General features: G+C 38.5%; 2 protein-coding genes across 15 annotated transcripts in view; one reads left to right on the plus strand and one right to left on the minus strand.

Annotated features, from left to right (window-relative positions):
- The window catches only part of NSUN7 (NOP2/Sun RNA methyltransferase family member 7), a 36343-nt gene extending 20292 nt beyond the window's left edge, over positions 1 to 16051 (plus strand). For all 4 annotated transcript variants that reach the window (XM_042467273.1, XM_042467274.1, XM_042467275.1 and 1 more), the window contains exons 6-12: positions 579 to 762; positions 5794 to 6004; positions 6248 to 6391; positions 8299 to 8400; positions 10652 to 10769; positions 12422 to 12545; positions 13729 to 16051. In XM_042467273.1, coding sequence (XP_042323207.1) covers positions 579 to 762; positions 5794 to 6004; positions 6248 to 6391; positions 8299 to 8400; positions 10652 to 10769; positions 12422 to 12545; positions 13729 to 14364 — 1519 coding nt within the window. In that variant the 3' untranslated portion in view covers positions 14365 to 16051. The remainder of the gene's footprint in view (positions 1 to 578; positions 763 to 5793; positions 6005 to 6247; positions 6392 to 8298; positions 8401 to 10651; positions 10770 to 12421; positions 12546 to 13728) is intronic.
- Positions 16052 to 18622: 2571 nt separating this feature from the next.
- APBB2 (amyloid beta precursor protein binding family B member 2) overlaps positions 18623 to 23303 on the minus strand; it is a 193160-nt gene continuing 188479 nt past the window's right edge. For all 11 annotated transcript variants that reach the window (XM_042467266.1, XM_042467265.1, XM_042467269.1 and 8 more), the window contains one exon: positions 18623 to 22463. In XM_042467266.1, coding sequence (XP_042323200.1) covers positions 22296 to 22463 — 168 coding nt within the window. In that variant the 3' untranslated portion in view covers positions 18623 to 22295. The remainder of the gene's footprint in view (positions 22464 to 23303) is intronic.

The following is a 23303-nucleotide window of genomic DNA, read 5'->3' on the forward strand; positions in this document are numbered from 1 at the left end:
TCTCCTTCTCTCTCTGCCATTGTGGCTCACCCTCTATTTTGTTTTGCATCCACCTTTTGGAAACAAGTGGGCTAGATTAAATATTTCATATCCTGTCTTCTGAAGAAAGTGAGAAGGAATAATCTCATTCCACCTTGATCTAGGAAGAGATCATGTATGAAAATGTTAGAGAATTGGTACAGTGGTACCTCGGGTTACGAAATTAATTCGTTCCGCCGCCGCTTTCGTAACCCGAAAAGCCTTCGCAAGCCGAAAACCCATAGGCGCTAATGGGGAAAAGCCGCGATTTTGTGTGAAATAGCGCCGAAAAGCACCAAAATTTTCTTCGTAACCCGAAATAACCTTCGTAACCCAGAACAGTTATTTCCTATGGGATTTTTTCGTATCCCGGAAATTTCGTAACGTGGGTATTTCGTATCCCAGGGTACCACTGTACTAGGGCTATCACTAAAAATGAAAGATGAAACAAATCAAATGAGAATTCCTACAAGGAGTGCTAATGCAGATTTATCTTTCAAAGTTTTTTAAAAACAAAATTTCATTATTTTGTCATAACACTTGTCTTTTTTATGCTACAGTCTTGAAGAAATTCATAGTTCTTTACAGAAAGAGGGATTCACTAAAGTGGACTCTGTCTCCAATTTTGGTGGTTATTCATATTGCCTGGATATGCACTGTGAAGATGTACTTATCTTCCCTTCGTTTCTTAAAGAACAGCTACTTACTCTGGAACTCTTTACTAACCAAAAGCTGCTATTGCAGGTACATTAAGTTACAGTGGAAATGGATTACAAAAAAATGATATGATATTAAGCCAATATTCTACTTCATAGGATTTCAGTGTTGAAGTACTGTAAGTCTAGAAATTTAGTTCAAAAAATTGACCCCAAAAACCAGAGTTGACTTATCTATGGGGAATGTTAGTATGGTACTTAGATTTATTTCCAGTGAACTCAGTGTATATACATTATCTTCCTTTTCCCCACTTTATCCTCTCAACAACCTTGTCAGGTAGGTCAGGCTCAGACAGAGAGTCGCCCTCAGTCATCTAGTGAATCCAGTGTCTCAGTGGGGATTAAAACATGGATATCCCAGGTTTTAGTCCCAACACTTTTACCTCCAGCACCACACAGACTCTCCAAGACAATATATTATTGCAGAGATTGTCATTTAGAAGGGAAAGAGGATTTATAGAAGGATAACTTAGTGAAAAACTGCAATATTTTGTGTTTCAGTACATTGAGTTCTGCTTATATATACTGTATTATTGCCTCTTATATACTCATATTCTAATGAGGCTGTTAGTGTTCTAGTAGACTGGGTCAGGGATAATCCAAATAAGAGGGTGCTCCTAGTGACTGAAGTTGCCAGTCAGGGAATAGTAGTTAGTCTGTTTTTTGGATGGAGTCATACTCTTCCTGAAAAGAGAGAATCACAGATTTATAATCTGGTGCTACGCATGGATGTTGCACCAGATGTCTTGCTTATGGCTAGGAGTGTCTTTCTCCAGCTATGGCTTTGTCTGTTTTAAAATTTGTATGCTCTCATTTCCAGAGCCAAGGCTAAGAAAGCTGGGAAAAGCTCTATTGAGAGAAATGAGATTTTTCCTTTCCTAGTGTTCATGTGTGGAACGTGGAAACCTAGGAAAATGAGTGGCTTTGAGGTTGGAATGGGGATGGCATAGTGTTCAACATCTTCTGCCTGGTATGGGTGAGACCCCTCCTTTCTTGCTTGTAAGTGGGAAAAATAAAACAGCTGAATTATCCTACCTAAATCCAAGTAGAGGGGGTTTACTGAATTAATGGGATTTATATAGGTGTTGACATTCAGTGGTATATACTCAGTTCAAGACTAGAAATTGGCTTTAGGTCCATGTAACTAAAGACACCAGATCCTGCCTGACTTTGGAAGCTAAGCAGGGTCAGCCCTGGCTAGTACTTGGATGGAAGATTGCAAACAAATACGAGGTGCTGTGGGCTATATTTTAGAGGAAAGAACTGGCAAAGCCACCTTTGAGAATTTCTTGCCTAAGAAAATCCTATGAAATTCATGGAATTGACATAAGTCAATAGGTGACTTGAAGGTTCATACATACACAGGTCAAAGTGGTCTTAAAGGGCATCTGCAGTGTCTGGATGAAAAGCTGGCAAATCAAAGACACGTGGAAAGTTATCCAAAAGCAAAAACTGACTGAAGGCAATGTCAAGAAAAGTTGAAGGTGCGCGCACACGCACGCACACACACACACACACACACATTTGCTATAGTTCCATTTTCACAATGTTGCATTTGACCTTTAGAGCCCTGAATAGGGTGGAACCTGGCAATGGCATCACTAGGGGCGTGTTAACAGAAAAGCAGGCTATAGATATTTTAATATATGGCATTGGGTTTCTTTTAAATACATAAGCAGCATAAAAGCATGGAGAGCGGTGTTTGAAATGCCATCTAGTGGTGGCACATTATGGCATGGTTGCACAGCATCATCACATCCCTAGTTAACCTAGCTACTTAGAGCCTTTCATCATAAAAAGCAGAAAGCAAGGTTAAAGAGTAAGCCAGATAAAAGGTACTTTGTCTTGCGGTTTTTGTGAAACTTATTGGTGGCCTTGTAAGAATGAAGTAACGTATTTTGCTGTCACTCAGCTGCAGACTTGTTATTCTCTGAGCAATTTTTGGTTTCCCCTTTCCCCTGGGGTGGAAATGAGAGATGCCCATAGAAGCCGGTGTACAAGTACAAGATGTTACTAGACATTTTTGATCACCAGTGTGTCTTGTTCTCCAAGATCCCAAAAAGGAAGTGGCAGAGTTGGGGTCTTCCTTTACTTGGTTTCAAGCATAGATTCCTCACTAGGATTGATCACTATTTTCTTATCTCATGTCCTCAACTTTTTCAGGCCCTGTAAACTCAAAGGTCCACGTGAGGTGCTTTTAGTTTACAAACTTTTGCATATTTTGTGTATTTTAAAGATATGTATCTTCTTTTTGGGGTAGTCCTGTTTTATTTCCAAATGGATTTCCTTGACTGCTGAATTTGCTGTTGGAGTAAATCATTGTACATCTGTATCTCTGTGTCTGTTTTATACACTCATAGGAGTGTATAAAAAGTGAAATTTCCAAGTATTGAAAATAGATTGTCTTGAACATCGATTATAAAATATATGCATCCGTTTTAGTGGAAAGGCTTAAGAAGTTTCTAGGTAATTGGACCTCGGAGGAACAAGCACGTTTCCTCCTGGGAAGGTACTTAAAAATAATATTAGGACACTTTTAAACATTATAGAATATTATGAATTACATAAAAATAACAAACTAGGAGCTATATTTCTAGACTTACAGAAAGCGTAAACTGGGAAACACTCTTAATCCTGATAGAGGAATGCGGAATCAAAGGGAGATTTTTAAAAGGAATACAATGTATATACAAACTTCAACAAACTCAGATAATAGTGAATGGACAAAGAACTAGTACATGTTTAATTTCCAAAGGGCTGTCCTCTCTCCCCCTTACTTTTCATCATGGTCATGGAGATATTAAGTCAGAAAATAAAAAAAGATAAAGAGATTAAGATCCCTAAGATTAAAAATCATCAGTACTTCCTGCGGGCCAACGCAGATGATGTAATCATATTTCTAGAAAACTCAATATACAGTTTAAAAAAATTGGAAGTAGTAATTGAAGAATTTGGCGAGATAACGGGAATTAAGCTAAATATGGATAAATGTGGAATTATAACAAAGAATTTAACATCCAGTGAAATCGTAAGATTAAAACAAATTACCGAAATTCAAACTGTTGCTAAGATAAAATATCTTGGAATCACAATTACCAATCAAAATAGAGATTTACTGTATACAAAAATAACTATGAGATTGTCTGGGATAAGATTAAGAATTACTTAAACAGTTGGAATAATAGGCACCTGTCGCTCCTTGGTAGAATAGCAACAATACAAATGTGCATTCTTCCTAGAATGCTATTTCTATTCCAGACCATCCCTATAATTGAAAATAAATCTGTGTTTACATCTTGGAACAAAGACATAAGTAATTTTCTTTGAAAAGGGGAAAAACCTAGGATAAAATTCAAGATACTTCAAGACAGAAAAGAAAAAGGGGGAATGGGACTTCCCAATCTAGAATTATATTACAAAGCATGTACACTTTTGTGGGCAAGAGATTGGATGGTGCTAGAAAATTCAAAAATGTTGGCACTGGAAGGAGCAGATATAAAGACAGGTTGGCATACGTACCTACGACAGGATCATACAGATAAAATATTTAAGGCACACACTATAAGGAAAGTTATAATTAAAACATGGAACTCCTATAAAAAGTTTTTTTACTCAAAAATTCCTAGGTGGAGTTCCCCGCAGGAAGCGTTTCACAAAAATGAGTACTGTACCATGAAGGTTACAATTGGTTAAAATATAATGATTATTTGATAACAGTAAAGGGGGAAATAGAAATGAAGACACAGACTCAATTAGTTCAGCAAGGAATAAAAATTAATTGGTTTCAATATACTCAACTATGGAATGAATTTAATAAAGATGTGAAAAAAGATGGAATAGAACCTAAATGGACAGAATTTGATAAAGTTATATTAGGAGGAGAAAAAGGATTTTGTTAAAAAGGCATACAGAATATTATTGGATATTGAGATGAAAGAAGAATTTATTAAGGAAATTATGGTAAAATGGATGCAAAACCTAGTGAAAGTAATCCCTACAACAATGTGGGAAAAGTCTTGGATAAACACCCAAAAATTTACCAAATGCAATACCCTTAAAGAAAACTTCCTCAAAATATTTCATAGATGGTACTTGACCCCTTCTCGTTTAGCAAAAATGAATGTAAAATGTAGTTCATTATGTTGGAAATGTAAAGGGAAAATTGGAACAATGTACCATATGTGGTGGAAATGTGGGGAAGTTCAGAGATATTGGAGAACAATCCATAAAGAAATACAAGAGGTAACAGAGATCAATATTCCCCTCGCCCCTGAACTGTTTTTACTAAACATAACTGATGTAATTTCTGGTAATTTAAATAACGATCTTATCAGCATAATATTATATCTGATTACTGCTGCCCGCATGGTGCTTGCAAGATATTGGAAGTCATGTATTATATCGGACTTATTAGTTTGGAAATGTAAAGTGCAGGAATTTGTTATAATGGATCAGCTTACGATGCTTACAGCAGGCAAATCAAATCAAGTATATGAGAAAAAATGGGGGGAAATCAGAGAAAGATTGTTTCTATAAGGTGGTTATGTACTCCTAAAAGGTTAAGCTAATACTCTCAGGGATTGAGTGGTAACAAGAAATTTACACTAACTTTTCACTCTTTTTTTCCCCTTTCTTTTTAGGAAAGCATACCCATGTATTATAACAGTGATTTAATTACAATTGTATTTTACTGATGTATGGTAAACTACAATGTGATTTATTTTGTATATAGTGAAAATTCAAAAAATAAACTTTAAAAAAAAAAGAAAGAAAATAGATTGTCTTAGTCAATGAGAAAAGGTGGAGCAATAGGATCTGTGGAGCAATTGGAACATTACAACAACTTTTGAATACATGAACTGTAATGAAACTGCAAGTAGAGAAAAAGATGGTGTGAGGTGACTGGGGTCTTTTTGTATTGTTCCAGATTCACCTGGAAAACTACTTGGACCTAAATCTGATATTTGCTATTTGGGATGACCTGTGGAAATGAATACGTTTCACCAGTTGAATAATGTGACAATTGCCCCTTTAATCAGTGTTACTGTTTAACCCTTAGGATAAATCCCGGAGCCTTGCTGTACATTCAGTGAAGGCCTTGTTGAACATGGATGATGACATCTTAGTGGCACACACGAGTTCATGGCTTACTTTAGCACATATGTCAGCGCTGACAAATCAGGAAACTTCTAAAGTGTTTGTCTGTGGTGTGAAGTCAACAGCAAAAGAAGCTGAACTCAAGGGCTTGTTTGCACAGATGGAGTGTAAAAGTAAGGCTGTGATCATTTTTCTTTTCCTTATATAAAAATAGTTTCTGGCAGAGAACAGATACTCATGCTACTTCCTAACAGATGCATTTGGAAGCTTCAGTAATTATCTTTTAAAAATGAGGTTTTGTTCGATATGCTTAGTGAGTTTTATGAAGTTATTAATGTTGAATTTATATAAATTCATTTAGTTTATTAACTTTACATTGTCCAACATGATGATTTTGTTATTTTGTCTGTCACCAGATATTGAGCTACTACGTGAAGATTTTACAAGCATTGAACCCACTAATAACAAGCTGCAGAAAGTAAAAGTTATTTTGCTGCTTCCGCGGTGTTCAGGCCTGGGTGTTAGCAACCCCATAGAATTTATTCTAAATGAACATGAAGGTAACTTAGATTTAATTATTGTATATACATGACTATGTCAACTTAATGTATAAGTCAAGGGCAGTTTTTGGGGCCAAAGTTAGGGATTTTGATATTACTTGTGGATATGTTGAGGGTAAAACTTAGGGGTGTGTAACTTAGATTTTGAAGAATGAAGGAGAGGTAAACAATGCCAAAGAATTTACAAAATTCCAGAAGGAATAACTGTTTGTGAGAGTAGAGGGGGTTCAGTGCTTCAAGGACAGCTTATACTTTTGCCTTTCACCAGGGGAGGGTTCCTTTTTTTAAATAAGATTTAAAGTATGTACTTAGATTGATCCACTGACAAGTTGACTTAGGTTTTTTGAATCAATTTTTAACTAAAATTTCTAGACTTATATATGAATGTACAGTAAACATTTCCCTTGTGTTGGCATAAAAATGGATTATTTGATCTGTGCACTCATCTGGCTTGCCATGTTTGGTGTTAAATTTTTAGACGACAGCTGAATTCTATACAATTTCAGTCATCTTTCCCCCACAACACAGGCATAATGTTGTCATGTTGCATGATGTGTTGTGTCACTACAGTCTTCACCAGATCTTGGTAGTTGACTCAACCAATTTTAAATTAGCCAGAAGAATTTTGATTATAAATGAAAGTTAGAGACAGCCAATTAGGAGATAGTCTGGTCTTTTTCTTATGTGAACATAACTTAGGCTCTGTGCAGATCAACCTTAAAGGTTGGGTTGACGCACGCTCTGGCTCTGATGCAGCACCAAAGGAGCACTGTAAAGCCATGACTGTTGCACCCTTTGTAGGGTGCAAAAAGGAACAGTTTTTTGCAGCTACTTTTTGTGCCCTGCAAATGCCAGATAAGGGCTGCGGCATGTGGTTGCCAAGGCCCCAATCTGGCTGTAAAAGGGGTGGCTGCAGTCTATACCACCCTTTAATCTCCTCCCTACATCCATTTTCCTCACATACCTAGCTGGAACAAGGGCTAAGCCTTTTTTTCTTACGTAGCTCAGCCTTTGCTGTATTTAGGGAGAGAGAGGGTGGGGAGCATAAAAAACAGAAGGCTCCCCCAAAGCTCCTAGAATAGAATCATAGAGTTGGAAGAGCCCACATGGGCCATCCAGTCCAACCTCCTGCCATGCAGGAACTCTCCATCAAAGCATCCCTGACATATGGCCATCCAGCCTTTGTTTAAAGACCTCCAGGGAAGGAGACTCCACCACTCTCTGAGGGAGTGTTCCACTGTCGAACAGCCCTTACTGTCAGGAAGTTCCTCCTAATGCTGAGGTGGAATTTCTTTTCCTGTAGCTTGCATCCATTGCTCCGAGGCCTGTTCTCTGGAGCAGCAGAAAACAAGCTTGCTCCCTCCTCAATATGATATCCCTTCAAGTATTTAAACAGGACTATCATATCACCTCTTAGCACTGTCCCCATAAACGTTCTTTATCTCGTGCCCACTAGAATGGTGAACATCTGCTCCCATGATCCTTTACCATTGGCCACCTTAGCTGGGTCTAATGCGGAGTGCAGTCCAGAATAGATGTGATGATGGAACAGAGTAGAAGGCTAGTTCATGCAAGGAAATAGGACATTAGTACCCTTCTTTCCTGTATTTTGGATGGAGTAAGGAGGCGAAGCCAAGGCTGCTGTTTAAATCAGAATGTCTCCTGTTATAAAAGAGGTTTGGCAGTCATGACACTGTCTGCACATATTAGTAAATGATATTCATAGGATTTCTTGTATATCCCCAAATGGCAACTTCACCATTTATTGTGTACTGCTCTCTAGAGATTTTGTATCTTTAATTGTGGTATCTAACACATCATCTGTTGTTAGCAAAGACAAAAGTGACAAAACCCTAATATATACTATAGTTACTTATTTTTGTGTTTCCTGTTCATATTCCTTTCAGATGCAGAGTTACTTCGGGATCTTTCTCAAGGATCTGTGGCAGAAGATAAACTGAATATGCTTGCTCAACAACAGTTTAAAGAATTAACACATGCAATGCAGTGTAAGCTTGTCTAACTGCTAAGAATAGAGTATAATGTTAATACATGCCAAATCTTAACATCTGCCATTGTTTTTTTATTGACAGACCATACTTCATTTTTAACTTGCTGTGAGCTGCCTTCAGTCCCATACTGGGAGAAGGTGGGAAGTGACATTGATCTGTTCATGCATAACATTGCATATGCAATGTCTATCAGTTCAGTGCAGCACAGAAGTGCTGAGATGTAAGGCTGTGGTAATATACAGTCAGCCCTATGGATGCATTATTCACTGATTCAACCATCCATAACTTGAAAATATTTTTAAAAATACACATTCCAAAAAGCAAACCTTGATTTTGCCATTTTATATAAAGGAGACCATTTGACTATGCTACTGTATTTAATGGGACTTGAACATCCATGGATTTGGAGATCCATGGGGGTCCTGCAACCAAACTCCAGCAGATACTAAGGGCCCATTGTACTAAGAATCAAGTAGTGCCTCTTACCCCAGATTTATGAAAATCGCAGTTGTGTTCATACAGAGCAGTATGCACAGCATATAGATTACTGGATGCAGAAAGAATATTAACAGTTTTAAGCGTAGGAAATAAGCTTGCAAACTGGCCATGTGTTCTTTCATGCCCTTTGATATCAGCTCTATGTATAGACATCTGCAAGTGGGTCTTTAAAATAATAATTTTAATCTCCATCTCAGTACAGGTTTTAAGGCACCTAATTACAATAAAAGCCATCATACTAAATTATAGGCTGAGTATGCCTTATCCGTAAATCTGAAATCCAAAATACTCCCCAAATCCAAAATTGTCCACATGGATGGCTGAAATAGTGACATCTTTACTTTCTGATGTACACAAACTTTGTTTCATGAACAAAATTATTAAAAATATTATGTATGAGATTACCTTCAGGCCATGTGTATAAGGTGTATATGAAACATAAATGAATTTTGTGTTCAGAACTTGATCCCATTTCCAAAATACTGCATTATGTATATGCATTTATTCCAAAATCTGGACAGATCCAAAATCCAAAAACACTTCTGGTCCCAAGCATTTCAGATAAGGGATGTTCTACGTATATAACAATTTGGAAAGCGAAAACATACAAAAATAATAAAACAATTAAAAATAGAATTACATGTAATTGTAGAAGTTAGTTAAAAATAAAAGTTCAGATTGCAGGCCAACAACCTGTCAAAATAGAAGGGTCTTTTATGTTTCAGCTGGCTGATCATGGAGAGGGGGCTGTCCAGAAAGGGAGATGAATATCCTCTGTAGATTTGACTATGACTCTGGAAACCAGGGTTTGAAATCCTGTTCAGCCATGGAAACTCACTGGCTAACCTTGGCAACTTGGAACTGGCATAATAATACAGTTGGCCCTCTGTTTTCGCGGGGATCCATTCTGGACCCCCCAGCAAAAACAGGGGCTTGCATATATCCAAGCTCCATAGGCATGAATGGGGTATGTGCCGCAGGGACGCACCCCATTGGAAATAACAGAGGAATACTCCATTAGTATTCAAGGTCGCAGATCCCAGATCCGTGAGTTAGGAGAGGCAACTGTACTTCCGGGTATTCCTTGTTTAAGAAAACCATAGGAAATTCATGGGCTTGCCATAAGTCAACAGGTGATTTGAACGTTCATACATACACAGGTCAAAGTGGTCTTAAAGGGCATCTGTAGTGTCTGGATGAAAAGCTGGCAAATCAAGGACACATGGAAAGGTATCCAAGAGGCAAACCCTGGCTGAAGGAAATGTCAAGAAGAGCTAGGCTGCAGTTTTTAAATTATAAACAAAAATGGAGGTAGCGTGGAGATCCCTGAGAGCCAGCATGGTGTAGTGATTTGAGTGCTGAACCAGGTTATCAGGGTTTGAGTTTCTGCTCAACTATGGAAATCCACTGGGTGATCAGAGGGCAATGGCAAACCCCCTCAGAATAAACCTTGCCAAGAAACCCTGTGATAGTTTTTTTGTTAGGGTTGTTATATGACAAGAGACACAAGAAGTAGAGGACCCTAATCAATAGGAGCTTTTGCTGTACTAAGACCTCCAGTTATTTCTGGCCAAATCTGAATTCTTTGTATAGTAGTGTTTTTGTTTTTTTACTTGCAGCTGTGTAAATCAGACTACAGTAGTTAATGATGTTCAAAGGATCAATTAATGACTAAAAGTGAAATTAGGAAGTGTGTGCTTTCACTAGAAATGATTAACAGCTGTATTGTTCTCCTCTTGAATTCTTGTAGTTAGTAAAGTACAAGCTGTTGTCTACTGCACTTGCTCAGTTTATCAAGAAGAAAATGAAGCTGTGGTGAACAAAGCACTGGGTTCTGGAGCAGAAGGAACAAAGGCCCAGCCTTACAAGTAAAGAGCACGGTTTGATTAATTCTTAATTGTTTCTCCTATCACTTACAGTGTTTACAGTACCCAAGCAGTATTTCTTTCCACGCTCCTCATCTCATTAAATACATTTGGTCACAAAAAGACCAGTGGTCATCTGGCCACTGCTTATTTTCAAAAAAGCTCCCTCCTGTCTTAAAAATGGCCCAGTGGTGGCAAAACCAGCCAGAAATGGCAAATTCTGCCCCATGAGACTGTAGGAACACTGTTAATATATCTGTGGCCCTTTTCTTTTTTGCAAAATATATTTTGGGGACACAGGACATGAAATAGGGTTTAGTTGGTTACCCGTAGGTGCTGGAAATTTCCGTTCCTGGTGTACTTGGTTGCAGTTTAGATCTCTTCTTTTTGCTACTATCAGATAGAAAATAAACAAACACAAAAAACTAAAACTAATAACACAGAGATAGAGCCGGTGTCTAGTTTGGCCCTGGAGAACCAAGGAGGGTAAGCAAAGTGTAGCAGACCTGTAGTGGCAGATATGGCTAAACCTTCAAATTCTGATATTCTTTAATTGAGCTCTTTCAGAGAGATTTTACTTCATGTAAGAAGAATAAGGGATGTGGTGGCTTAGTGGCTAAGACGCCAGTTCTGACAATTGGAAGATCAGATGGTTGGCAGTTCAAGGCCCAAGTGCTGTATGATGGGGTGAGCTCCTGTCACTAGTCCCAGCTTCTGCCAACCTAGCAGTTTGAAAGCATGCAAACGCAAGTAAATAAGTAGGTACCACTTCAGTGGGAAGGTAACAGCATTCAGTGCAGTCATGCTGGTCACATGATCACCAAAATGCTGGTCACATGATCACCAAAATCTTAGTAATATTCGGTTACGACTAGACATTCATGTCAAGGAATTACATTTACCTTTATCAAGAATAATGCTGACATCTAGCAAATACATTTTTACCAAATGCAGTTGTTTACTTTGATTGTATTTTGATGGATTATAATTTTATAATTATAATGATAATTTTACATGGATAGCATTCCCAAAGTAGCAGCTGCACATTTTGTCCAAGAATAGTTATCTTGTACCAGGAATACCAGCCTTAAATGTTCTGTGGGATAATCCAAAATGACAGCAAAAATGCACAATCTTTTAAGTTCCCATTGAGTATTGTAGTGTCTTCTTTAGTTGTAGATAAGATGGAATTATTTTCTTGGTCTGCTCTTTATTCATCTGAGAACAGTCAAACATGTTTTCACTTAAAAGAACAAAGCTTTCTTAATTTGATATCTGGACATTAACTTGGCTTGATCTCTCAATTACTGCTGAGTCAGAGTGTGTGAAATAGAATAAGAAGCCTCTGAGCAGTTTTCAGATTGCCAGGTACGCAATTCCTGAATATTAAAATATATCAAGAGTTTCACAAGATTCAGAGCATGGCACAAATTATTTCATTCAGGAAGGGAAGATAACCATATTTTCTTTAGTCATACATTGGTTTGGAACTAGATTAGATTTCTAAAGTTTAATACAAATGTTATATTCTTCCTGATGCCATGGCAGCTTGCTTAGAAGGCTTCCAGGGTGGGGGCCATGATTTGGCTAAATTGTAATTTACTTAAGAAGGCAATAATGAGAATTTCAATATTTTGTGTTGATATCCACTGTAGGCTTTGCCCTCCTGTTCTCCCATTGTGTTGCAAATCAGAAATAAATACATCCGCAGCAAACTTTTTCAAACTGGAACCATCAGATGTTTCTAATAGCTGTTTTATAGCAGTTTTATCTCGAGAGGTAAGTGCTGGGGGTTTTTAAAAAGAGTTTTATAGAGATTTGTAAAATAGTGTATTTTTTATATTTTACTTTCAATGTATCATTGAATTATATGGACATTTGTGCACTTTTAAGTGCTCTAGACATCCTAGACAAGGGGTGTTGTGCTTTATGGTGAAAGTTTACTGAAATATATGGTAACCTCTTTTAATCCAAGGGTTGAATTCTGCTTCAGAGAGGTTTAAGGGGCTACATTCTGCAGGAGGGCAGGGCAAAAGGATGAGACCAGAAATGCTGACATAGTTGAGCTTAAAGCTGTTATTGTGTATTCCTAAGTCTTAGGATGGAGGCATTTCAGTCTTTCAGAATGGGAGAACCCTGTACAAAAACTAGGAAAAGAGTAAACAGTGTGTGTGTGATGGGGAAAGGGTGCCAGTGGGAAGAAGTCCAGGAGGTTCTATTAGGACCCCAGAAGGGCTAGATTTGTTCCTAAGAGCTGAGATTCCCTCAACAGTTTTGGAGAGGGGCATTAGCCTTCCTGTTGCTTTGGCAATCCCTCAGAGCTGCTTGTAAGGGACAGGGGACCCATGCAAACTGCATATGTCTGATGCTATGTACATGTGGGAAGTCAAAAGGTTTTCCCATCCAGTTTTCCTTTACTTTTTGTGCAAGGGACTCTTTGGATCCAAATCCATCACTTCTCTCTCTCTCTGGCCATTTCTAGGGCCTGTGAATGTTGAATGCTAGAAAAGGCTGCTAACTGGAACTCTGCTTGTGGCTTGGGCTGAAAGGTTGCTGGATTTAAAATAACACTGGCCTTCTTTTGAAATCTTGAGATCATTTTCTCACTTTATTCAAAGTTACCAGCTCCACAGCAGTAAGTGAAAGAGAGAGAGAGAGAGAGAGAAACTTTGGTTCAAAACTAACAAGATCATTTGATACTTGTTAAATGGGTACTGCAGACCTTTTAAACAGAGTAATTCACTTCATTTATAACGTGGAATACAGCAAGGCTAGAGCCTTCTTAGGAAAGGTTGGGCGATCATGGGTAGCAGGCCTAATCTGCTGGAGTATGCTGTGGATAGTTATATAGATCAGAGGAACAGTTAACATTTTCTGCAGAACTCAAGTATTCACACAATACTAATAGCTCTTTCAGACTGATGATTTGACTATGATGACACATGTTCCTTTCTCTTAAAAGAGGGATCCATCTGAGTCAGTGTCAGTGAAAGATGTCTTAGCTCGTGCTGCAGCGAAAGGGTTACTGGAAGGTATTGATTTGGCAAAACCACCCAAGAAAGAAGAGAAGAAGAAAAAGAAGCAGAAAGTAACTCAGCAAAAGAGTGCCATTAAAGAGGCAGTGATACAGTCCAAAATTCAGGAGTTCCTGAATCGAGAAATGAAATTTACCACTATTGATTCAGACTCTTCCGTATCTAATATAACTGCCAGTGTCTCTCAGGCTGTGAACCAGACGAATGGTTCCTTTGTCCTCAAGAAAAGGGCCAAACCCCTCTCAAACTCATCTCTACCTGTGATGTCAAAGAACACCGTTGCTTCAACATCCATGCAAAAAGTATTTGAAAGACAGCGAAACATGAGGAAGCCAAAGTTGGAAGAAAGAGTGATGATCTTGAAGCCTGTTGAAATTGTCTTGCCTCCAGTAATGATGCCATACTTTAACCCACAAGGGAACAGATCTGAAATTTCGTCAAACCACTATTATTACCGTTGGGTTGGAGGAAGAAATGGCATGGTTAGTCCTTCTGCATCCAAAAAACTGATCAGGTCAAAAGAGCCCTCACCATCTTCTACAGCCAAGCATTTTCGCCCATAAGAAGCCTGTCTTATGTATCTGATTGTCATAATTCTTTCAGAAGTCAAAATGTGAACTGCTGTAATGGTAAAAAACAGGTGGCAGTGAAAGCATGCATCTCTTTCCATGCCTGTTATGGGAGTGGCAAGGGATTTTATTATGTAATTGCTACAATCCAGTTGCAGTAAACTTTCAGTGACAAAATGCTTAGATCTAATGTTTACACTCAGATTATATAAATCATTAGGGATAAACTAAGACAAACGTTTAAATGAGCAATAGCTGATTAGAATACAGCAGAGACAGATTTTATCTAAATACACTTGATACTGTATTTTAAGGCAACGAAATATAGTTGCAACCAAAAAGGGGCTTCTAAACATAGAAGTAGGTTATTAGTGCTCGTTCACTAGGAATTTCAATGTATGTTCTTCAGAATTTTGAATACATTGCCTCTTTTTCTTTCTAAAATGGGTTCCAGTCTGTAGAGTGATCTTACAAGACTTCATTCAATCTTATAATCCACTCAAATTTTCTCTTTAAAGACATAATTTTGAAAGTTTGTGACAATATTGGCTTTAAGAACAGACCGTCACTTTTCATTGTCATGTTAATCAGTTTGGACAAGAAAAAAATTCTGTTTTCTTTTATATGGCAGCATAACTACTGCATGGTTTCATTCTGCTACTGCTAGACAGTGAACTTCACTAGGAAGTCAATATACAATTTCAGGTTTATAATGTGGCATAGCAAAATAGAAGCAAAACCTATTAAACAATTCCTGATTACTGCTTTTCTTAACTGTAGTCTTTTGTTCCCTCCAGCTGGTATCCATTATTAGCCAACTAACAATTTTCTACATTCACTTGTAGTATATATTTGGATGACTTTTTACATTACAGTGAAGACAAAGTCTTACACTTCTGCCATTGATTGTTGTAATGATTGAAATGCATTCATACAGGCCTGGCCTTACTATTAGGTAAGAGTAAGATAGGTTACCCAATGCTGGCTTTTTAAAGAATTGCAGAAAAGTTTTAAAGAACTTTTTAAAGAATTGCAGATTGTACTTTGCAGTGTGTTTTCCCCAGGTGTACAAGGGTATGCAGATGAGTCCTAGGTACAGCTCACCCTAACCCCTGACTGGTGTCAAGCATGTGCCTTGGCACCATTCAAGTGCCATTTCATATGGGGGAAGGAGTAGCAGCTTTATGCTGGAGAGCAACAACAGTGCTTCATACCCTGGGTGTTCAAAAGCAGCCATATCAGTGAGGGCAGCAGTGGGGTGGGGAGACTACCCTTCAGAACCCTTTAGGAATAAAGTGCTACTATTACCCTCAAGAGTAGCAGCATAGTTATGCTGACATATTTACGTGCCACCAGTACTGAATGTCAACCACATGAACACAAAACAAACTCTTAATGCAGCTAAATTTATTCTTGCAACAGATTACATTTAAATGTGTAAAAAGTGGACAATACTGGAAAAACTTCTCTTTTTCAAATCAACTACTTCCCGTAATACCAAGAGCTCCTGCTGATAAACTCTGTGTTTCCCCCTTTTTCTTAAAGATAGCAAAATAAATCAAACCTACTTCTTCTCATTCCTCCTTCTCTCATTCAAAAGCTTGCCAAAGTATGATGTTCATAACAGAGCTCTAGAGGTTGAGTGAAGAGCTAATGCAATAAAGATTGCACTTTACTTACACATGTGATGATCTGTTTATTATTACCTAGGTTTCACTGGCTTCAGATTTCTTTTAAAAATAAGTTCTTAATACTTGGTAATAAATCTTTGCATTTAGATTTCCAAAGGGTTTCTTCCACTCAAATATGAAAGACCCTTCTCTTTCCTTCTGCTTTAAAAGTAGTACTACACACAAAGTTTATCACTAAGAACTCTTTGTAATGGAAGTAGGATTGATGCCATTCCATGCAATTTCTTTCCTCTTATAGGTGGTTCTTTATCTGTATGGGAAAAAACCATATTTAAAGAAACAGTACTTGGTTTGTATAAACAAAGTAACAAACAGCATCCAAGAACTGCTGTGGGTTGAGGGAGGGAGAAGAAGGGCATTAATCTGTTACAAATGACCGCAGTTGGGTCTCCTTCCTTCCCTCAACAGAGTACATGAATGAGGTGGTTTGTGAGAGCAGCATCTAACTTGCTTTTTGTGTTTTAAAAAATAATAGAAGTTAGCTTTACACATTATTTTGCCATTTACTTCTACGTACTCAATTAAAAAGGTGACTACAAATAATTACAAAAATCCTCTTGTCTTTTGGCAACCTATAGTACACTGAGATTACTTAGCACTGGATATATTTGCGAGATCACATCCAGTCATAAAGATATGTCAACATAATTGAATATTTCAGTAAAAATAGAATAAATAAAATAAAATATTTAAGCCGTATTTAACAGGTTAATCAAAAAAAGACATGAAATATCCAAGGCATAGTGAACATGGCTGCCTTGCAAGCTATAAAGAATGCATAGATAACAGAAGTGTCACTACCACATTGAGTAAAGTCATTGGCATTTGTTCACACTCAACCCATACATACATTTTGGCCATGGTAAGAAAAAATGCTTGTGTGGTTTTCTTTTGTGATAAGAACTACTGTGCTGGATCAGACCAAGCCCCAGCTAGTCCAGCATTCTGTTTCCAGTCGCCACCAGCCTGGATGCCTGTGGAAGCTCAGAAAGCAGAGCATAAATACGAGGGCCTTCCCTATGGTTTGTTCATTCACATTCAGAGAAAGAGAGATATAGATACTGCCTCTGTACATGGAGAATCCATAAACAATGTTCAGATAAACAACTGTCCGGAACATGTTTAAAAAAGTTTACTTGCAAGAAAATGGAGATGCCACGCTCAGCCAGTGTCACTGAGCACTGAAAAGCAAAGTTTAAAATGCTTTATCAGAGAGAACTTGGAAAAAAAGAGGGTTTGTCTTCTCAATGCTTTAATTTCATGCTCAATGAAGATTGTGCTCAGGGTGGGGTGGAGTCAATTAAATACAAATGAGTTAAGGTTTTATGTGTGAACTGTGTTAAGTTGCTAAATTTACAGGACTGATTCCTATGTTTGTTTAAAAAACAACTAGGTTTTACTGATCCCCCCAACACCTTTTTAAAATGGCTGCCAATAACCAACATGCAGTTTCTGAAAATGGGGAGGACTGAGATTGGAAGAACTTGGCCGAGGGAGACCCAAGCATTTGCCCACTTTAAAATAACTAGGTCCTTAATTTGTCATTTCTGCAGTTACAATATCAAGTTGCCCTATTTTTAGGTCCATTAAGCCATGCAGCTGCATTCTCAGAGTTATTTCTCTGGTGCAGGAGATACATTCCTCTTATACTGACTTTGCATAGGTAGTGATGTAGTTAGCTAGAAAATAAAAAAATTAAGAGAGATGTATGCATTTTATGAACAGGGTCACTTCTGATCGTGTTATCCTGCATTATATACCTCTTGGAGGAAGATCATCATTATGTTTTCCAACCATGTAGATCTTAAAACACTATGGGCTAGTTCACACATGCATGGTTTCACATTGAATGATATGTTACTGAATGCCTGAACTGACTCTGCTGAAAAGCAGCATGATCAAAATGAAATGAACAAGGAGTGTGATGTTGTGGCACAACCACACATGCAAGTCATTCCTTGATGCTCCAGTCATCAAGTGATAAAGCATGCACATGGAAAGCAGTGTTAATCTTGCCTATGGAAATAAAGTAAGCAGAGTTATTGATTTGGCAGCAACTACTCCTTAGAATAAGAATGAAAAAAAGACAACCTTCCTGTGATGTCTCAGTGAGATGGAAATGGAAGTGCAGATGCAATGCAGAGGTGCTTTCTTGGCACTTTGCACTAGTTTTCCACACCTCGCTGTTCGCATTTGCTCTTTTTTAGTCTTAACATTGCCCATATTTTGCACATGCCTCAGAACTAATTTACAACTCTTGCCCAGTCTGATATGTTTGTGTACAAAGAGAATGTACACCCTCATTCATGAAAATACATGTTTCTGTTCTGAATTTTGGTCACAATAGACTTGTCTACAACAGGAAAAACCTATACTGACCTGAATTCTGAGCCTATAGAAACAGATAACACACGACCAGCCTTTAATAGGATTTTTTAAAAACCACCTCACTTCTTGCCTTGCAGTTTCCAGGAAAATCCAATCTTTGTTATGTCCATCTGCATTGGGGTGGCAGTGGGCTAGATTGGTGCATGGCAAACGTTGCCATTTTAAAAAAAAAAAAATGTTCAGTGCTACTTGCCCCAGCCATGTTAAAAAAAACCAAACCTCTTTCTTCCTCACTGCTGCCTTCCCAGCAGAGCCTGCTGGCGAAGTTTCTTTCACTGACCTCAAGGCAAGTGAATTCACCAGTGGAGCTCTGCTGGGAAGGAAACGGGGGGGGGGGGGGAAATAGCACTGATTCGAATTCACACAGAGGAAATGGGTGAACATCATTTCAGTTTCAGTACAGTATATTACAAGCACTGACATAATTACCAAGCAGACTAACAGAGTGAATTTGGGGCAAAACATTCTGAACTGCCACCAGGTTATTTTTGCTGGTGTAGACAAATCCATTGGGAAGTTGATGTAAAAGAAAATGAAGGCAGGACACCAAGAGAGACAAACAGATTCTGCTTCTCTCGTGATATCCTTTGGTTTCCAGTGCGTCACCTGCCCTGCCCATATAAGTATACTGGATTTCATCAACAGATGAGATCCTGCATTGGGAAACGCGCACTGGGAAACCCGCAAACTACCTCTCCTTAACAGCAGCCCTGCCTAAAGCTGGCTTTTTCCTAGTCAGTAGAGAGCTGGGGGAGCAGCAGACAAGCCTTCAGCCATTTTACTGTAGCTGGACACACAGCAACAGCAATCTGCATGGATTGTAGATGATGCCATTATTCTATAGAATAAGGGCTGGAGATTTGTGTGCTGCTCCCTCAATGGCCAAGTTCAGGGGGATGTCACTGAGCAAAGGTGAGTTTGGGGGCATCTTAGTCATTGGACAATTGGTAGTGAACCTTTGCAACAACCAAGAAGTGAGTTGTGAGAGCACAGGGCCAACTGATGCCACCACAATTCAGCAACAGGATGCCAGCCATTATTCATGCAGGAAATACTTTTATGGGAATGGTTGTTCTTGCTAGAATTTTAAAATGCAGCATTCTATTTAATCTCTTGTTTTGCAAATATATGGGGTTGCTATGAAACAGACTTTCATTTTTGTGCCCTCCCAGTGTGTTCGATTAAAACTCCAGTCACCCCAAGCCAGCATGGCCAGTGCTTATATTTGACGCGGGATAGCAGGAGGTAGAGTCCAACACATCGTAGGGCACCACATGGAGGAAAGCTGTAAATAGGCTGATTCATAGCTTAATGTTGCAACGAGTAATATTCATCTGGACATATTGTATACAGAAGGGGGAAATTTGCAATCAGAAATAGGCCATTGTGCAGTTGCCCATATGGGCTGTAATCGCAAACAATGTTACATCTTCAAATGAATACATGGGGGAAAAGTAAAAAGCTAGAGGGAAAAAAAACTACTGTTATTAACATTCTTCATAATCTTAAATTAATAACATATTATTGGGACCAACTACCAGAGTGCTCTGGCAAGAATACTTGCATGACCTGTCTAGACGCTTTGGATCCAGCTGTGTTGCTGCTGGCATTGCTGACTGAATCCAGCACACCTTTTGCTCCATAACAGCAGAATTCACCGTTCAATAAATTTCCATTAATTTTGGTTGACAGTGCCACCACATCTCAAGGATAACAATAGTCTATTTTAGTCAATCTCTTGGTGAGATTTTCTCTCTCATGTTTTACGGTGCACTGCAATGATGCCTGACAGACAGGGAGAAACATCTGGATTCTAGCACTCCAGCTTTTTGTGCAATAGAGAAAAAAAAGTAGTATAAATCTATGTTGCTTATTTGATAGGACAAAAGATTAGGAGCCTGAGGTCTTCCCTACTCTTCAAATCAAAAGTTATTTTGTACATAAATTAAGAATGGATAAGATCCAATTCACATTTTAATAGCAGATGGTTGACAGGAATAGGGCTTTACTCATTTATGCAAATAATCTTTTCTCCTTAAAAAGTTTTCTGTGCTGTAAGAGAAGTCTAGACTGGCTTCCCTGTCCTCTCCATATATTCTCTACAGAATGGGACTATGCGCGTACCATCACCATTTCTGCTATTGCCCCAAGTTATGCCTCACCACAGCATAAATGGGGCTTGAAGGCTTTTCCTTTGGCTGTTGTCCAGGTGAACTTGTGCTACGTATTATACGAACAGCAATACAGTACACATAAAAAGGATCACCTAAAATAGCACATAGTGTCAGGTGCCATTAGAAGTTAGGTGCTGTTGTCATGGAATGTGCAGCACGACAAATTTTCTGCAGAATTTTAGAGGTCTAACATTATATTCAGCTTGCATTATACACAACAGCTTCTATAGAATAACTATAAAACATAGCTCCTCAGAAGGTTGCAGATGAGAGGAGGCTTTTTGCTGCAGAAATGCCATTTACGCATGCCTTAAAACTACTGTTTCAGCATCCAACCTAACTGAAAAGAAAATTGAAGATAATTTGAATGTTAAAACCCCAATAGGGAAACATCTGTGGACACTCTGCAACTGATGGTAAGTAAGAACCATTCCTTGGAGCCTTGACACTTCTCATCAAAGTAGTTCTCATCCTATATTACTGAGATTCCATTTTAGATAAACTGAGATTGTTATACTACAGCTTACATGTCAAATTATTTTTTTTAAGTCAAAGTCTATTCTACTGCATGTATATTGTAATGGCTGAAGGCTATGAGTCTTTGTTTTATTGTGTTTTAGATATTACACCTCCCAGCAAGCCAATAATAGCTTGTTTTCCAACTCCCTCAGAATGAAAGTATGGAAAGCCACTGACTAGCATCAATGAAAATGTATGGGGCACTTGAGCTGTAACTAGAGTTCTAAAAAGAAAAGTCAACACACCCTCTGAGACTGTCTTCTGACCTCTTAAATGTGGTTTAGTTTTTCAACAAACATGATTTCAAGACTAAAGGCCACTTCAAAGGTGATGGATTGCTTCGAGGGGTAACACTTCCACGCATGCAAATTCACAAAAATCACACGTGAATAACAATGTGTGACAATATTGCACATCTGTTCCGTTGTGTGTGTCAGGAAGGGATGGGTTCTGGAATATGCAGTGAAACAGACATGCGTGTGATTGTCAGACTTTGTTACAAAACTGCTCACACTTTCCTACAAAGAGGTGCTCCTTGTATAGCAAGCTTCTCATTCTGAACTGTACCTGACTTGCAGACAAAAGGTTTAAAATACTAATCTACTGTGGTACACAAGATGAAAGGTTGATAAATGAATGCATTTTGTAAAAAAAAAAAATAAATAAATAAAATTAAAAAGCTTGGTACTCATATTACAGTAATGCCAGAGTAACGTAAGTCAGTGTTAAAAATGAGGGCAAAGTGCTGCAGGACTGAAGGATGTTTGTGACAAATCCATTTCAGGATGGGGATGAATACCAATCCAGACATGGTTCTCTCCAGAGATTAGGAGTGGCGTGCCATATTCCTTTCTCGTGTATGTGTGAATTTTAGTAATGTTCATCATATTTACAGTTGGAAAACAGACCTTCAATTTCTCATGGTGTGTAACTCACAGCAAAAAAAAAATTACTCATGCTTTTTTCATATCACATGATGGTGGTAAGGACAAGAGAACATGCTTGTCTAATATTATTTTGATAAGGGTAAATTCTCCAAAGACAAAGCATCACTAATTTCAACTGGAAGGCCAAAAATCAGTTCATCTCCTTTCATGTGGCTACTGTATCTTCTGCTAGACATTCTAAGAGACCTGGTTTTCCCACAGGGCTTCTATGGCGTGTCAGTAACGGGGCGTTTCTGTTTCAAAGTGTCAATGAGGGACAATACCCCTCGTTTTACATTAGTTGTGACTCTTCTGGTCATTGAGTCTGCAGGAGGAGGTGGTGGCCGGACTTTCTGTGAAGGAGGTCGGGCTACCAAGCACTTCTGATACCGCAGCTGTAAGAAAGCAAACATGTTCCGCAGTCATTAGTATGGTTCAGTATCTACAGATTTATTGATAACATTCTGGTAAGTCATACTGATATGCCCTGCCCATTAATCTGCATGGGGTCTGGAATTTGCCTCTAAGTGTGCAAGCAGGCACCAGTTGTGAGCTGCCAATTGAAACACAGTCCGAAAGGGGCATCATCAACCTGTGGTTCAATACTTGCAGTGAGGGAATTTTGTTAGGTTGCATGCTCTGTAGGTCTCCCTTGAAACACTGCCCACCCTCAGCAAAACAGCAGATCTTTCCAGATTTCAGCACAATTATTAATTTTTATTGTGAACAACCCTTGACAAGTGATGTGAGGTGGGTGGATGGCTTCTAGAGATATTGCCTTCTCAGTGGTAACACCCTGGTTGTGAAATGCCATTTCCAGAGAAAATCAACCGCTGCCTTCTTTATGAGGACTCCAGAGCATTGTAAAGACTTTTATTCTCCCAAGCCTTTAAAGAGATTTGACTGTTTCAAATAGCTCCTTATATGTTGTGGAGTTTTTCAGTTGTCTTGTTTTATTCTCTTCTCTCTTGGAAATAATTTGATTGATTGTTTGTATTGTAAGGATGGCTCTATGCCCCCCCCCCTAGCCACTAGATAATATCAAAAGTTGCCTTAATCATCTAAAGGTTTTGCTAACAAGAACTCTGCCAGTGTTACACTACACCTTGCTTGAAGCCTACTCAAGAACCATTGTGCTTTGGCCAAAAGCAATGGACACATATCTGAGTTTCTGCCAGCTCCTTTGTCTCCAAAGACAAGGATGCCAAAATCCTAACATCTTCATGGGAAGGCTT

This window comes from Sceloporus undulatus, chromosome 5, assembly GCF_019175285.1.
Source record: "Sceloporus undulatus isolate JIND9_A2432 ecotype Alabama chromosome 5, SceUnd_v1.1, whole genome shotgun sequence".
Classification (NCBI taxonomy): Eukaryota; Metazoa; Chordata; class Lepidosauria; order Squamata; family Phrynosomatidae; genus Sceloporus; species Sceloporus undulatus.